Here is a 14,773-nt window from a genome sequence, read left to right as displayed (position 1 = left end):
TGTGTGTGTGTCTGGAAGGTAGTGATAAGGTTCTCCACTCTGTGTCAGGCCATCATGCATGCCTCCCCCCAAGACACACACATTCATAAGCCCCACGGAAAATGGAGAGCGATCAGTCAGCCCCTGAAATACACACAGAGACACTCTTGAAATACATACTCACCCCAACACACACAGACTGGCAGTTTCCTTGTCTTTATTCAGAAGGCAGACTGTAGAGATGTAAGAACTAGACACTAATCAGGACTTAAGTACATCTACTACTCATCATTTTATTAACCGTGACATGAATATAAAAACAAACCTAAACATCATATTATGACCAGTCTGTCCTTCTTGGTTTGGCTTATATGGAAACGTCCAGGTCAGAAGCTTCCATGACTAAATGTTCCAAAAATGGAATATAAAAAGGAATGACATTTTCTATTCATATACAATAATCTGTGCTTCATGAGGTGCTTCATGAGGTGCTTCATGAGGTGGTTCATGAGGTGGTTCATGTTGGCTCAACAATATGTAAATCCATTGGTATGACTTCTCTTTTCTTCATTGTGTTTTCATCTTCATGCTTTTGATTGTCGAAGGTACTGTACTCTCCAAGCCAATCCAACAAGGCCAGCTGAATTGACTTTCTTTGTAGGTCCAGAGTACCAATGTTCATGATCAATGGGCGGAATCCTATTGTAGCCATGGAAACGCTGCTCCTGATGGAAACACCATCTTCTATGAAAGGAGAGGAAAGGGGTCAGAAGGCAGTCGTCCACTCAAAACACAACACATGGATACAGACCACTACACCTCCAGACCACTGACAGTAACACACTAACATACACTACATGACCAAAAGTACGTGGACACCTGCTCGTCGAACGTCTCATTTCGAAATCATGGGCATTAATATGGAGTTGGTCCCCCCTTTGTTGCTATAACAGCTTCCACTCTTCTAGGAAGGGTTTCCACTAGATGTTGGAACATTGCTGCGGGGACTTGCTTTCATTCAGCCACAAGAGCTTTAGTGAGGTCGGGCACTGATGTTGGGCGATTAGGCCTGGCTAGCAGTTGGCGTTCCAATTCATCCCAAAGGTGTTCGATGTGGTTGAGGTCAGGTCTCTGTGCAGGCCAGTCAAGTTCTTCCACAACGATCACAACAAACCATTTCTGTATGGACCTCGCTTTGTGCATGGGGGCATTGTCATGCTGAAACAGGAAAAGGCCTTCCCCAAACTGTTGCCACAAAGTTGGAAGCACAGAATAATCTAGAATGTCATTGTATACTCTAGCGTTAAGATTTCCCTTCACTGGAACTAAGGGGCCTAGCCTGAACCATGAAAAACAGCCCCAGACCATTATTCCTCCTCCACAAAACTTTACAGTGGGCACTATGCATTCGGGCAGGTAGCTTTCTCCTGGCCAAACACAGATTTGTCTGTCGGACTGCCAGATGATGAAGCGTGATTCATCATTCCAGAGAACGTGTTTCCACTGCTCCAGAGTCCAATGGCGGCAAGCTTTACACTACTCCAGCCGACGCTTGGCATTGCGCATGGTGATCTTAGGCTTGTGTGCGGCTGCTCGGCCATGGAAACCCATTTCATGAAGCTCCCGATGAACAGTTATTGTGCTGACGTTGCTTCCAGAGGCAGTTTGGAACTCGGTAGTGGGCGTTGCAACCGAGGACAGACAATTTTTACACGCTACGCACTTCAGCACTCGGCGGTCCCGTTCTGTGAGCTTGTGTGGCCTACCACTTCGCAGCTGAGCCGTTGTTGCTCCTAGATATTTCAACTTCACAATAACAGCACTTACAGTTGACCGGGGCAGCTCTGGCAGGGCAGAAATTTGACAAACTGACTTGTTGGAAAGGTGGCAACCTATGACAATGCCACGTTGAAAGTCACTGAGCTCTTCAGTAAGGCCATTCTACTGCCAATGTTTGTCTATGGAGATTGCATGGCTGTGTGCTCGATTTTATACACCTGTCAGCAACAGGTGTGGCTGAAATAGCCAAATCCACCAATTTGAAGGGGTGTCCACATACTTTTGTATATACAGTACCAGTCAAGTTTGGACACACCTACTCATTCAAGGGTTTTTCTTTATTTTTACTATTTTCTACAATGTAGAATAATAGTGAAGACATCAAAACTATGAAATAACACATATTGTATTATGTAGTAACCAAAAAAGTAATAAACAAATCAAAACATATTATATATTTGAGAATCTTCAAATAGCCACCCTTTGCATTGATGACAGCTTTGAACACTCTTGGCATTCTCTCAACCAGCTTCACCTGGAATGCTTTTCCAACAGTCTTGAAGGAGTTCCCACATACTGTATGCTTAGTACTTTTTGGCAGATTTTCCTTTTCCTCTGCCGCCCGACTCATCCCAAACCATTTCAATTGGGTTGAGGTCGGGGGACAGTGTCACCAGCAAAGCACCCCCACACCATAACACCTCCTCCTCCATGCTTTAGGGTGGGAAATACACATGCAGAGATCATCCGTTCACCCACACCGTGTCTCACAAAGACACAGCGGTTGGAACCAAAAATCTCAAATTTGGACTCCAGACCAAAGGACAAATTTCCACATATCTAATGTCCATTGCTCGTGTTTCTTGGCCCAAGCAGGTCTCTTCTTCTTATTGGTGTCCTTTTTTAGTGGTTTCTTTGCAGCAATTCGACCATGAAGGCCTGATTCACACAGTCTCCTCTGAACAGTTGATGTTGAGATGTGTCTGTGACTTGAACTCTATGAAGCATTTATTTGGGCTGAAATTTCTGAGGATGGTAACTCTAATGAGCTTATCCTCTGCAGCAGAGGTAACTCTGGGTCTTCCATTCCTGTGGTGGTCCTCATGAGAGCCAGTTTCATCATAGCGCTTGATGGTTTTTGCGACTGCACTTGAAGAAACTTTCAAAGTTCAAAGACTGACCTTCATGTCTTAAAGTAATGATGGACTGTCGTTTTTCTTTGCTAATTTGAGCAGTTCTTGCCATAATATGGACTTGGTCTTTTACCAAATAGGGCTATCTACCTTGTCACAACACAACTGATTGGCTCAAACGCATTAAGAAGGAAAGAAATTCCACAAATTAACTTTTAAGAAGGATCACCTGTTAATTGAAATGCATTCCAGGTGACTACCTCATGAAGCTGGTTGAGAGAATGCCAAGAGTGTGCAAAGCTGTCATCAAGGCAAAGGGTGGCTTTTCACTGGTAGTGTATAGAGTAGTACAACTACAGAGGTATATATTTTTAGTTGTCAGACTGCCCGCTTAATGCTCATTCTAAATAATAGTGTGTATTTAGGTGTGTGCTTCTCCACTCCTCTCACCTCGAACCCGGTGGCTGCCTTCTTCTTCAGCTGCTCACACTTCCTGTACTTGCAGATCTGGTGTCCGGTCTTGCGGTTGCGGCAGGCGCTGCACTCTTCACAGTTCCCCGTACGTCGACATGGCACACACTCCCCGCATCGCTTCCTCTTCCTTCTCCCGGCTCCACCCCTACCACCAGGGGACGAGTTCTCGCCTTGCAACACCTCCACACCCTCCCCAACGCCAGCCATCCCCATTGTCCCACCACCACTAGTCAGGAACCCCCCTCCCCCTGCCATCAGAGCAAACAGGCCTGGGTTCAAGGGGAACCAGGAGCAGCCTAGCAGTGGCAGGAAGTCTGTCACACAACCCGCGCTGTCCCCTTCAGCCCCGGACCCACCCTCCACCTCCTCTCCTTCCACCCCAGCTTCCCTGGCCCCCAGCCCGCCCAGAGGGCCCTGGTCTCTGGGTGTGGGGGTCAGTGTCAAGGCCCCAGCCCTCATCAGCAGCTCTGCAGCATGTGCCAGGTGAAGCCCACTGGGGGAGTCCCAGAGGTCTATGTTGGTGGAGGGGGCCCGGCGAGGCTTGGTCTGCCTGGGCTGGGTGGGCCTTTGCTGGGCTGCACCAGGGTGGAGGAGGCTCCTGATACCCATACTACTGGAGCTATGGTGGTGGGATAGTCTGTTAGTGTTGTTGAGATACTCAGAGAGGGAGCAGGGATGAGAGCGCTTCAGGCTTCGTCTTAGAGGCTCACTGAGGATCCTATTGGCTCTCTGCTGCTCTGGAGAGGAAGGGCCAGACATGTCCAGGGTATCTGCCATACTGGGTGGGGGTGGGAGGTGGTGGGGTAATGCCAAGGTTAGAGCAGTGACAGCAGTCCAGCTGTCAGTTAGCCAATCTCAACCCTCTGACAGCTGTTATATTCCCATGATCCTCTCTGCCACCTTTATACCCTGTGGAGATGAGCAGAGGAAGATGGAGGAGAGAGAAGAGGGGGAAGGAGATATGGAGGGAGACAGGGAAAAAGAGACAAAGAAAGCGGAGAGGGGGAGAAAAGAGGTAGATGTTATTAGAGAGGCATTGGTGGATGCTTGATTTTATTTTTAGTGAATGAGAGACAATAATGACATTGTAAGACACAGGCCTAAGCATAATTAAGGGAATAATCGCCTACTAGCCCATGTTTGAGTGAGCATGTAAAATGTGTCCAAAATATAGGCTACATCTGAGGCAAAGAAAACGATATGTTTTTAATAACGTGACGCTTTCTACATTTAAGTTAAGATAGACTGCGTGTGGTTGCACCTGAGTTCCAAGGGGGACAAATCTATGCAATAATGGAATACCACAAACAAATAGCCTATTGCGCATATGCGCCAGTCAAATTTGGAGCGCGCATTTCGATTTGACTACTGTAGTTGTGATGTGAGCCAGGCTCGAGAATATACAATCTCTACCTCTAAATGCCATCGAGTTCGAATAGGACAAGAAACGACCTATTGTCTAGAATCGGTGACAGTCCAGGGTACGCGCGCGCACGACAGGGTCGCAGTAGATAAATACAAAACGCTATATTTCATCAATAAACGATAACGTGGGTGTTCGAGTGATGTAATTCTTACAATTGATAGTACTGCAAAAGTATGAATAGGTCATTTCTCTCTCTTCAATATATTATTAATATCACATTAACACAGCCTTTCGTAATTCGTGCACCTACCAATGCGATGCGAGCTGACCAGAGCCCCACTGTCCAGTGGTTTGTCCGTGGTGTCTTCCACGAATATTGGAATAAATAAAGGGAGATAGAAAAAATATATAAGAAATTGTCAACTATTAGACATATCCAAGCTCTATCTGCAGTGATCACTAAAGAAAACGAAGCCGTAAACCATTTGTCCAATTCGGTTGCTGCACAGGTCCTTCGCCTTTCGCGTCTCGCATTCCCACCTCCTCGTCCCCGCCACTCTCAGAGTGGAACATGCAAACACGCTTCATAGATTTGGGGAGCGTCACACAAAAAGCGAACTGGAGTCATGGCCGTGAGACGCAGAAAAATGACCCCTTGACCACAATAGCAAATTCCTGTGCTCATTTCATTTCTGTGCTACACAGCATTTTACAAAACCATACAAAAAGACAGGTGACAACGCCAAAGTCTTGAAATACATTGGTAATTATCTTGGAAATAAAACAAATGATTGGAAAGGGCTATTTGAGACTGTTTGAGGAATCACAGTGTGATTAAATTAATCAGACTGACAGGTGAGTGATTGTATGTTGTGTGTGTGTTCCTTCCCATGGCATGTGATGGTGTTGGAAGGGTACGTGCCATCAGGGGAGAGGGCGAGGGGGTTGGGGCCCATTTAGAGGTGCACTGCATCAGCCTCGTCCTCCTCAGGGTCCTAGGCAGGGTAATCCACTCCACCTCTTGCGAGAGTCCGGCCTTTTTGGACCACAGCCAGCTGTGGTGTGAGGCTGAGTGTGTGTATGAGTGTGTGTGTGTGTGTGTGTGTGTGTGTCCGCCAGCCTGGGCAGCAGAAACATGGAGCGGGTGCTGCCTAATCGTAGTAATCCTCACACCTCGTAGTGGAGCGAGAGCAGCTCCCAGCGGCGAGAGAAAATATTGCCTTGTGTCAGTGGGTAAAATGGCATACATCGGCACACATAAACTGCTTTGCAGCGAAACATAAATTCAGCACCATATAATGTCGGCCTTCTACGTCTTCAGGAAAGGAATGACAGTAGACACTCAAGTCTGACCACTTTAAGACACATGTATTCACAATATACAGGTCAATATACATCACCATCAAGTCAGTCATATTCAGTAGAAAATGTATCTCATTTGGACATTAACAATAGATATTCCTAAAGGTTTACTTTGAACACAATAGTCTTAGAGGGGAAATGCAAGTGCCCTCTTGTGTCAGAGAATATAGAAATACAGGGTAGCACCTTCCCCACTCTCAGTCATGTATTATTAATCTCTTAGTTAAGACCATTAAGACCAATGCCTCAATAACATTAATTAGCTGAGCTTCTAGGACAAAAATCACAATCAATGTATCATTCCCTTGGGGTTTTGACTGTGGGTTGTATGAAGGCGGTTTGAGCAGGAGTTCTGCTCAGCGTGGTTGGATCCTGCAGTGATTCAGCTCACCTGTAGGACCTCTGGATGGATATGTCAAGTGATTGTTTGACTGTGGCGTATGTGTCATGTGACTGAATGGTGTTGAGTGATGATTTGATAGGAGGGGTGAGTAGGGGAAAGGGAGGTTGGTTAAGCATCCTTCTTCTTGATGATGAGGGGACCCACGTTGTCCCCAGTGACCTCGTTGTGCTTGGTATGGGAACCATCACAGTAGGGGAACTGTGGGGAAATGGAATAAACTGTGATACCCAAAGGGGAAATTTACACAAATAAGTAAATAAATAACACAAGGTATAACCTTACCACCCATAAAAATCCCATAACAAACTACACTTCGCAAAACGGTCAAAAGTAGCAAATTATAGTTGATAATGATAGTGAATGTTTTGCTCTGAGACATGACCGTAGACTGCTATGGCGTCCAACTATGGCAACAGGGACCATAGGAGTCTACAGTCAAGTCTCAAGGCAAGTAAAGAAGAAGAAGTGCCCACCTTCTTGGACCTCCAGCAGCGGCAGTAGACGGCCTTGCTGCCAATGTCTTCCATGTCGAAGCTGTGCACCACCTTGGCACTGTCCTTACAAACACAGGGGTTGACCTGGCTTTTCTTACTGCTGCCACAGCCACGCCCACTGAAGTAACGGCTCACCAGGAAGCCACCTAAAGCAGCCGCCACTGCCACCGGCACCAGGACAGTCAGCTGGTCTGAAATTCAACAACACATACAGGCATACATAAACAGAGAGAATGCACATGTACACTGTTAACCGTTTTTGTAATTTTATCAGTAACATACTATATTAACCAACAGTATGATAATGTATAAACATAATGCAGTAGATTACCGTAGAATGCACAGTAAAATACCATACATTTGTTTTACAGCACACTGTAAGACCTTTCTGTAATTTCAGCAGTAAAACACTGTAGAATGTGCAGTAAAATACCGTAAATGTGTTTTACAGTATTAATTAAAATGTTTGCGGGCGGGGAAAGAGTCTTTGGCTCCGAAACATATTTTAAGGCGTGCCTTGTAAGAGGCTATAATTGTTGCACCCGTGAGTGAGAACGCAGTACCCCCACAGAATATAGTAATATACTGTATTTTAGGAATTCTGCAAACCTTGTCCTGAAAATCTACAGTTATAAAAACAAATAAAGATTGTCGCACACTCAATGTATAAACTCCCAGTAATTTATTGGGTAAGAAACCACCAATGTTTCTGAAGAAGGCACAGTGATGCCGAAACGTTGGTGGTTTCTTACCTAATAACTTACTGGGAGTTTATACATAGTGTGTGTGACTGTCTTTATAGCTTACAGTTTATTCCCCTTTAGTCAGCACCTCTACACTAAATAATGTTCTCTGGGTGTGCGCCAGCTCATGCTTTTTATTAGACTGAAAATCTACAGTAACATGCTGGCCAATTGCTGCCAGTAATTTACTGTAATTCAGAATACAGTACCATACTGCATTTTTGGAGCGACAAAAACCTTTTGGACTCTAGTGGGTGCATGGTATTGTTGTTTCTCACTCATTAACATATTTTGAGGCGTGTCTTGTAAGAGGCTATATTTGTTGCACCCGTTAGTGAGAGTGCTGTAGCAATTTAAGTGATATGTGGTAGTGGTTCCATAACAATTCAATTTATATAGGGGATAGATCAGAAAGGCAGCAATTCTCCAACCTTTAATGGTTGAGTGGCTAGCCATGTCCTTTTGGTCTGTTTTTCCTTGTAGTCTCTATCAGTTTAGAAGCTTTTGTTAAGGCCTAAAGTGCAAGTGATATAAAACACCAAATATAATTTATCTTCAATACATCAATAAAGTACTGTATTGCTGTTTTGCAATATATTTACTGCAGCGTACTGTAAATTATGGTACATTGTGGAGAAATATTGTGGGAGGAGAAAGACTCGCTGGCTAATTAACATACACTACATGTACGTGGACACCAGCTTGTCGAACATCTCATTCCAAAATCATGGGCATTAATATGGAGTTGGTCCCCCCCTTTGCTGTTATAACAGCCTCCACTCTTCTGGGAAGGCTTTCCACTAGATGTTGGAACATTGCTGTTGGGACTTGCTTCCATTCAGCCACAAGAGCATTAATGAGGTCGGGCACTGATGTTGGGCGATTAGGCCTGGCTCTCATTCAGCGTTCCAATTCATCCCAAAGGTGTTTGATGGGGTTGAGGTCAGGGCTCTGTGCAGGCCACTCAAGTTCTTCCACACCGATCTTGACGAACCATTTCTGTATGGACCTCGCTTTGTGCATGGGGGCATTGTCATGCTGAAACAGGAAAGGGCCTTCCCCAAACTGTTGCCACAAAGTTGGAAGCACAGAATTGTCTAGAATGTCATTTTATGCTGCAGCATTAAGATTTCCCTTCACTGGAACTAAGGGGCCTAGCCCAAACCATGAAAAACAGCCCTAGACCATTATTCCTCTTCCACCAAATGTTTTAGTTGGCACTATGCATTCAGGCAGGTAACGTTCTCCTGGCACCAGCCAAACTCAGATTCGTCCACCGGACTGCCAGATGGTGAAGCGTGATTCATCACTCCAGAGAAAGCGTTTCCACTGCTCCAGAGGCCAATGGCAGCGAGCTTAACACCACTCCAGCCGACGCTTGGCATTGCGCATGGTGATCTTAGGCTTGTGTCCGGCTGCTCGGCAATGGAAACCCATTTCATGAAGCCTCTGACAAACAGTTATTGTGCTGATGTTGCTTCCAGAGGCAGTTTGGAACTCGGTAGTGAGTGTTGCAACCGAGGACAGATGATTTTTACAGGCTACGTGCTTCAGAACTCGCCGGTCCCGTTCTGTGAGCTTGTATGACCTACCACTTCGTGGCTGAGCTGTTGTTGCTGTTATACGTTTCCACTTCACAATAACAACACTTACAGTTGACAGGGGCAGCTCTAGCAGGGTCGAAATTTGATGAACTGACTTGTTGGAAAGTTGGCATCCTATGACGGTGCCACGTTGAAAGTCACTGAGCTCTTCAGTAAGGCCATTCTACTACCAATGTTTGTCTATGGAGACTGCATGGCTGTGAGCTCGATTTTATACACCTGTCAGCAACGGGTGTGGCTGAAATAGCCGAATCCACTAATTTGAAATATATAGTGTATATTAAGGCGTGCCTTACGTGGCTATATTTGTTGCACCCGTTAGTGAGAGTACTGTACCAATTTAAGTGACATGTGTTAGTAGTTCCCTAACAATTAAATGTACAGTGCCTTCGGAAAGTATTCAGACCCCATGACTTTTTCCACTTTGTTAGGTTACAGCCTTATTCTAAAATTGATTACATTGTTGTTGTTTTTCATCAATCGACACACATTTTTGCGAATGTATATATGTATTTAAACTGAAATATCACATTTACATAAGTATTCAGACCATTAACTCAATAATTTGTTGAAGCACCTTTGGCAGTGATTTGGTGAATCCTGTTTCCATTGAATATCCTTGAGATGTTTATACAACTTGATTGGAGTCCACCTGTGGTAAATGCAATTGATTGGACATGATTTGGAAAGGCACACACCTGTCTATTAAAGGTCCCACAGATGACAGTACATGTCACAGCAAAAACCAAGCCATATTGTCGAAGGAATTTACATAAGTATTCAGACGCTTTACTCAGTACATTGTTGAAGCACCTTTGGCAGCGATTACAGCCTCAAGCCTTCTTGGGTATGACGCTACAAGTTTGGCACACCTGTATTTGGGGAGTTTCTCCCATTCTTCTCTGCAGATCCTCTCAAGCTCTGTCAGGTTGGATGGGGAGCGTTGCTGCACAGCTATTTTCAGGTTTCTCCAGAGACGTTCGTTCGGGTTCAAGTCCAGGCTCTGGCTGGGCCACTCAAGGACATTCAGAGACTTGTCCCGAAGCCACTCCTGCGTTGTCTTGGCTGTGTGCTTAGGGTCGTTATCCTGTTGGAAGGTGAACCTTCGCCCCAGTCTGAGGTCCTGAGCGATCAAGGATCTCTCTGTACTTTGCTCCGTTCAAACATCCTGCCGCTGAAAAACATCCCCACAGCATGATGCTGCCACCACCATGCTTCACCGTAGGGATGGTGCCTGGTTTCCTCCAGAAGTGACGCTTGGCATTCAGGCCAAAGAGTTCAATCTTGGTTTCATCAGACCAGAGAATCTTGTTTCTCATGGTCTGAGAGCTTTTAGGTGTCTTTTGGCAAACTCCAAGCGGCCTGTCATGTGCCTTTTACTGAGGAGTGGCTTCCTTCTGGTCACTCTACCATAAAGGCCTGATTGGTGTAGTGCTGCAGAGATAGTTGTCCTTCTGGAAGGTTCTCCCATCTCCACAGAGGAACTCTAGAGCTCTGTCAGAGTGACCATCAGGTTCTTGGTCACCACCCTGACCAAGGCCCTTCTCCCCCGATTGCTCAGTTTGGCCAGGCGGCCAGCTCTAGGAAGAGTCGTGGTGGTTCCAAACTTCTACCATTTAAGAATGATGGAGGGTACTGTGTTCTTGGGGACCTTCAATGCTGGAGAAATGTTTTGGTACCCTTCCCCAGATCTGTGCCTCGACTCAGTCCTGTCTCGGGAGCTCTACGGACAATTCCACTGTCTACTGTGGGACCTTATACTGACAGGTGTGCCTTTCCAAATCATGTCCAATCAATTGAATTTACCACAGGTAGACTCCAATCAAGTTGTAGAAACATCTCAAGGATGACCAATGGAAACAGGGTACACCTGAGCGAATAAAAATCAAAAGTTCAGTGTGTTTCCATCCCATTTCTAACTCCACTGATAGCAAATGTGCCATCTCTGGTCTTGGCACGTGCGCTCTAGCCAACAGCTGGCAGATACAGTGTGGGTAGGCTAGTCTACATGATGAGATTATGGATATTTGTGAAAACGGCAGTCAAGCATTGATCATCATGTCACCAGAATAAGACCCTCGATATTTATTGGAAAGGTGCATCAAGATAACAGTGCACCATTCATCACCCTGTGAAGCCTAATTTAAACTGCATACTTTCCCGAGTCGTAGTGGGAGGACCACACACCATATCATCGCTTGGCTCCAAGCTTACTTCAATATACTGGTTATTATATCAATATTTGCGCATAAAGGTGTTTCCACCGCCATTTCTTGCATAATTCATTTTACTGACACAAAAAGATCCCACCATGTCAAACGAACAAATTATCTGTCAGCATTTCTAAAATTGTACCGAAACGTCCTGTTTCCATCAGAGCTGTCATTCATTTTTTTTCTTCTGTACTCCCGAAGTTGTTGACTGTTTTTGTGCCTGCCAGTTAGCTGGCAGTTCTCAGCTGTTACCAGCACTGAGGTACAATAAGAACTGGAGACTGTGTCCAAGATCTTCGCCTGTTCTTTTCAAGGTAATTATCATGCTGAAACATGAGGTGGGCCAACACGACAGATGAATGGCACGACAATGGGCCTCAGGATCTTGTCTCGGTATCTCTGTGCATTCAAATTGCCATAGATTAAATGCAATTGTGTTCGTTGTCTGTAGCTTGTGCCTGCCCATACCATAACCCCACCACCACCACCACCACCATGGGGCACTCTGTTGACAACGTTGACATCAGCAAACCAATCGCCCACACGTGGTATGCGGTTGTGAGGCCGGTTGGACATACTGGCAAATTCTCTAAAACGACGTTGGAGGAGGCTTATGGTAGAGAAATTAACATTCAATTCTCTGGCAACAGCTCTGGTGGACATTCCTGCAGTCAGCATGCCAATTGCACTCTCCCTTAAAACTTGAGACATCTGTGGCATTGTGTTGTGTGTACAACTTATAGTGGCCTTTTATTGTCCCCGCACAAGGTGCACCTGTGTAATGATCATGCTGTTTAATCAGCTTCTTGATATGCCACACCTGCCAGGTGGATGAATTATCTTGGCAAAGGGAAAATGCTCACTAACAGGGATGTAAACTAATTTGAGCACAACATGAGAGTAATAAGCTTTTTGTGCGAATGAAAAATTGTAGGTACTTTTTTTTCAGCTCATGAAACATGGCACCAACACTTTATATTTTTGTTCAGTGTAAATATTAATATCTTAGGCTGTGAGTGATGGGGGAAAACATTTTGAGCAGTGGAAACCATGCTTCTAGACCTGAACCCTGGCCCCTTTGTTAGCAGCCAATGGCTAGCAGCTTCTTACTAGCCTTACTGGTGATAAAAAAGGATGATTGAATTTAACATAACAAATCAAACATTCCCCAATTCATGATAATTCATGGTAACCTCGTAAATAATTAATTTAGACCACGTTTATTTGAAACGGATGTTTATTTGCTGAAATCAATGTGTGCCCTTGTCCAGCTATTAAAAGGGACAGGCGGCTATTTGAGACTCAGCGTTTTAAGGTATACAGTTTGGATTTTCACCTGACAGAAGACCTGGCCTTCCTCTGTAACATTGTAATAAAGGTATATAAACAACACTATTAGTCAAGTTCCACTTTCTGAAATGCTATTATGGAAGCATAATATACCTATAGGACAGGTCCTGTGTAAATGGCCTATTCTCTGTGCTGTTCTTAATCCATGAAGATATGCGCACGTAGGCTATTACTGTATAAAACACCATAAATGTGGCCAGACTAAACGCCTCTTCTTATTTTAAGATGTGAAATGGTTAACCTACTATGGTAAGCCTACATTGCCATGGCGATTGGAATGGAAATCTTAGACATTTTTTTAAACATAACAACATTTACATTTTAGTCATTTAGCAGACGCTCTTATCCAGAGCGACTTACAGTTACATTTTAGTCATTTAGCAGACGCTCTTATCCAGAGCGACTTACAGTTAGTGAGTGCATACATTATTTTTATTTTTCATACTGGCCCCCCGTGGGAATCGAACCCACAACCCTGGCGTTGCAAACGCCATGCTCTACCAACTGAGCTACATCCCTGCCGGCCATTCCCTCCCCTACCCTGGACGACGCTGGGCAAATTGTACGCCGCCACATGGGTTAGTGAGGGCATACATTTTTTTTTCATACTGGTCCCCCGTGGGAATCGAACCCACAACCCTGGCGTTGCAAGCGCCATGCTCTACCAACTGAGCTACACGGGACTAACAACACTTCTTTAGGTCGACAGACTGCCACAACAGCCCCAATTTATTGCCTGGCCCTTGGCCCACATAACCCGCTATGAAATCTTAGATCGGGGCACTGCTGGGGCAACATGCGTTCTGGAGCTCTGCGCACGAACGTAAACAGAGAAAATCGCTTTACTGGTTGGAATCTACAACTGTACTATGGTCAACAGAGTGGCAGATAGCATAGAGCCAAATTTACTTACATCAATCTGGATTGACGATAAGTAGGCCTATGAAAACAATCGAGCTTGTCAAGGATTTGGAGAGCAAGTAATGTCGCGCACAGGCTACCGCGGCTTAGCTGCTGAAGTAATGGCCACACACAAGCCACCTGACACAAAGTTGCGAGGTGCACTGGGCTGACTGGTGGTAAGGTTGTCCTAACCTGGTTAAAAACAACTTGCTACGCAACTGACGTCAAGTTTATTTATGGCTTCTCTCAAAAGGTTGCTTTCAAGTGTCATTAGGTGCAGTGGGCTAATGATTGTAGTAAACAAGGTAAATGTCCTTATATTTAGGCTACATAATAACTGGAACTGTGACTAAATATGGCGAGTGTTTTGAATAGATCAACTGTTAATTATTTATAGACAGACTATTCACAGGGGGTATTCATAACGTTCACATGGCCAGCCGTTAACTTAGAGAACGATAAAATTAATTAATTTTCTTTACCTTTAGATATCTGGAATCCATGACTTTCGATTACTACTGGGGTTGACATTGGCAACGTTGGAAGTGGAGGTAACGGTAAACCTGTGGTTGCCATCCTGTCCGTTGATCGGTGTTATGTTTGGGGGTAGCGCACCAAGGTCAATCAAAATAAATCTGAACCCTGTCCTTTCTGACCGACAGTATCAGCCCAGACTGAATGACGTCACTGGTGTGATGACCAATAGGACTGGCCAATTAATCCCATTATCAAAATGGTTATAAGCTAACTGTAGGTCAGGGTTCCCTAACTGCCCGCCCATATTTTTTAGCCCCCCCAAGTTCTCTGAGCAAATTAATAAATATATTTATCTTAATTGTTGGACACAAAATACTGTAAAAAAAACTAGCAAATCAGCTCCAACTGGTTTTAATTTTGGAAATCTGTTTAAGTATTCCGCTGTCTATATTGATCCCCTAATACAGGACGAGTAACGGCCTACTTTTGTGAG

At 44.8% G+C, this 14,773-nt stretch overlaps 2 protein-coding genes across 2 annotated transcripts; both read right to left on the bottom strand.

The window, feature by feature from the left end:
- Positions 1–57: 57 nt before the first annotated feature.
- LOC311108009 (uncharacterized protein) lies at positions 58–5,322 on the bottom strand. Its single transcript, XM_084150646.1, has 3 exons — positions 5,042–5,322; positions 3,342–4,274; positions 58–723 (listed from the first exon to the last, which is right to left on the bottom strand). The coding sequence occupies exons 2-3, from the start codon at positions 4,140–4,142 to the stop codon at positions 679–681; spliced, it is 846 nt and encodes a 281-aa protein (XP_084006772.1). The 5' UTR covers positions 4,143–4,274; positions 5,042–5,322; the 3' UTR covers positions 58–678.
- A 751-nt stretch (positions 5,323–6,073) lies between these two features.
- On the bottom strand, positions 6,074–14,446 carry LOC311108011 (CDGSH iron-sulfur domain-containing protein 1-like). The gene is made up of 3 exons (XM_084150648.1): positions 14,286–14,446; positions 6,970–7,181; positions 6,074–6,694 (listed from the first exon to the last, which is right to left on the bottom strand). The coding sequence occupies exons 1-3, from the start codon at positions 14,377–14,379 to the stop codon at positions 6,605–6,607; spliced, it is 396 nt and encodes a 131-aa protein (XP_084006774.1). The 5' UTR covers positions 14,380–14,446; the 3' UTR covers positions 6,074–6,604.
- Positions 14,447–14,773: the final 327 nt, after the last annotated feature.

The sequence above is a fragment of the Coregonus lavaretus genome (assembly GCF_964263955.1).
Source record: "Coregonus lavaretus genome assembly, chromosome: 32".
Taxonomy (NCBI): Eukaryota; Metazoa; Chordata; class Actinopteri; order Salmoniformes; family Salmonidae; genus Coregonus; species Coregonus lavaretus.
The sequence above is the reverse complement of the archived record's forward strand: the minus strand, read 5'-3'. Positions and strand labels throughout refer to the sequence as shown.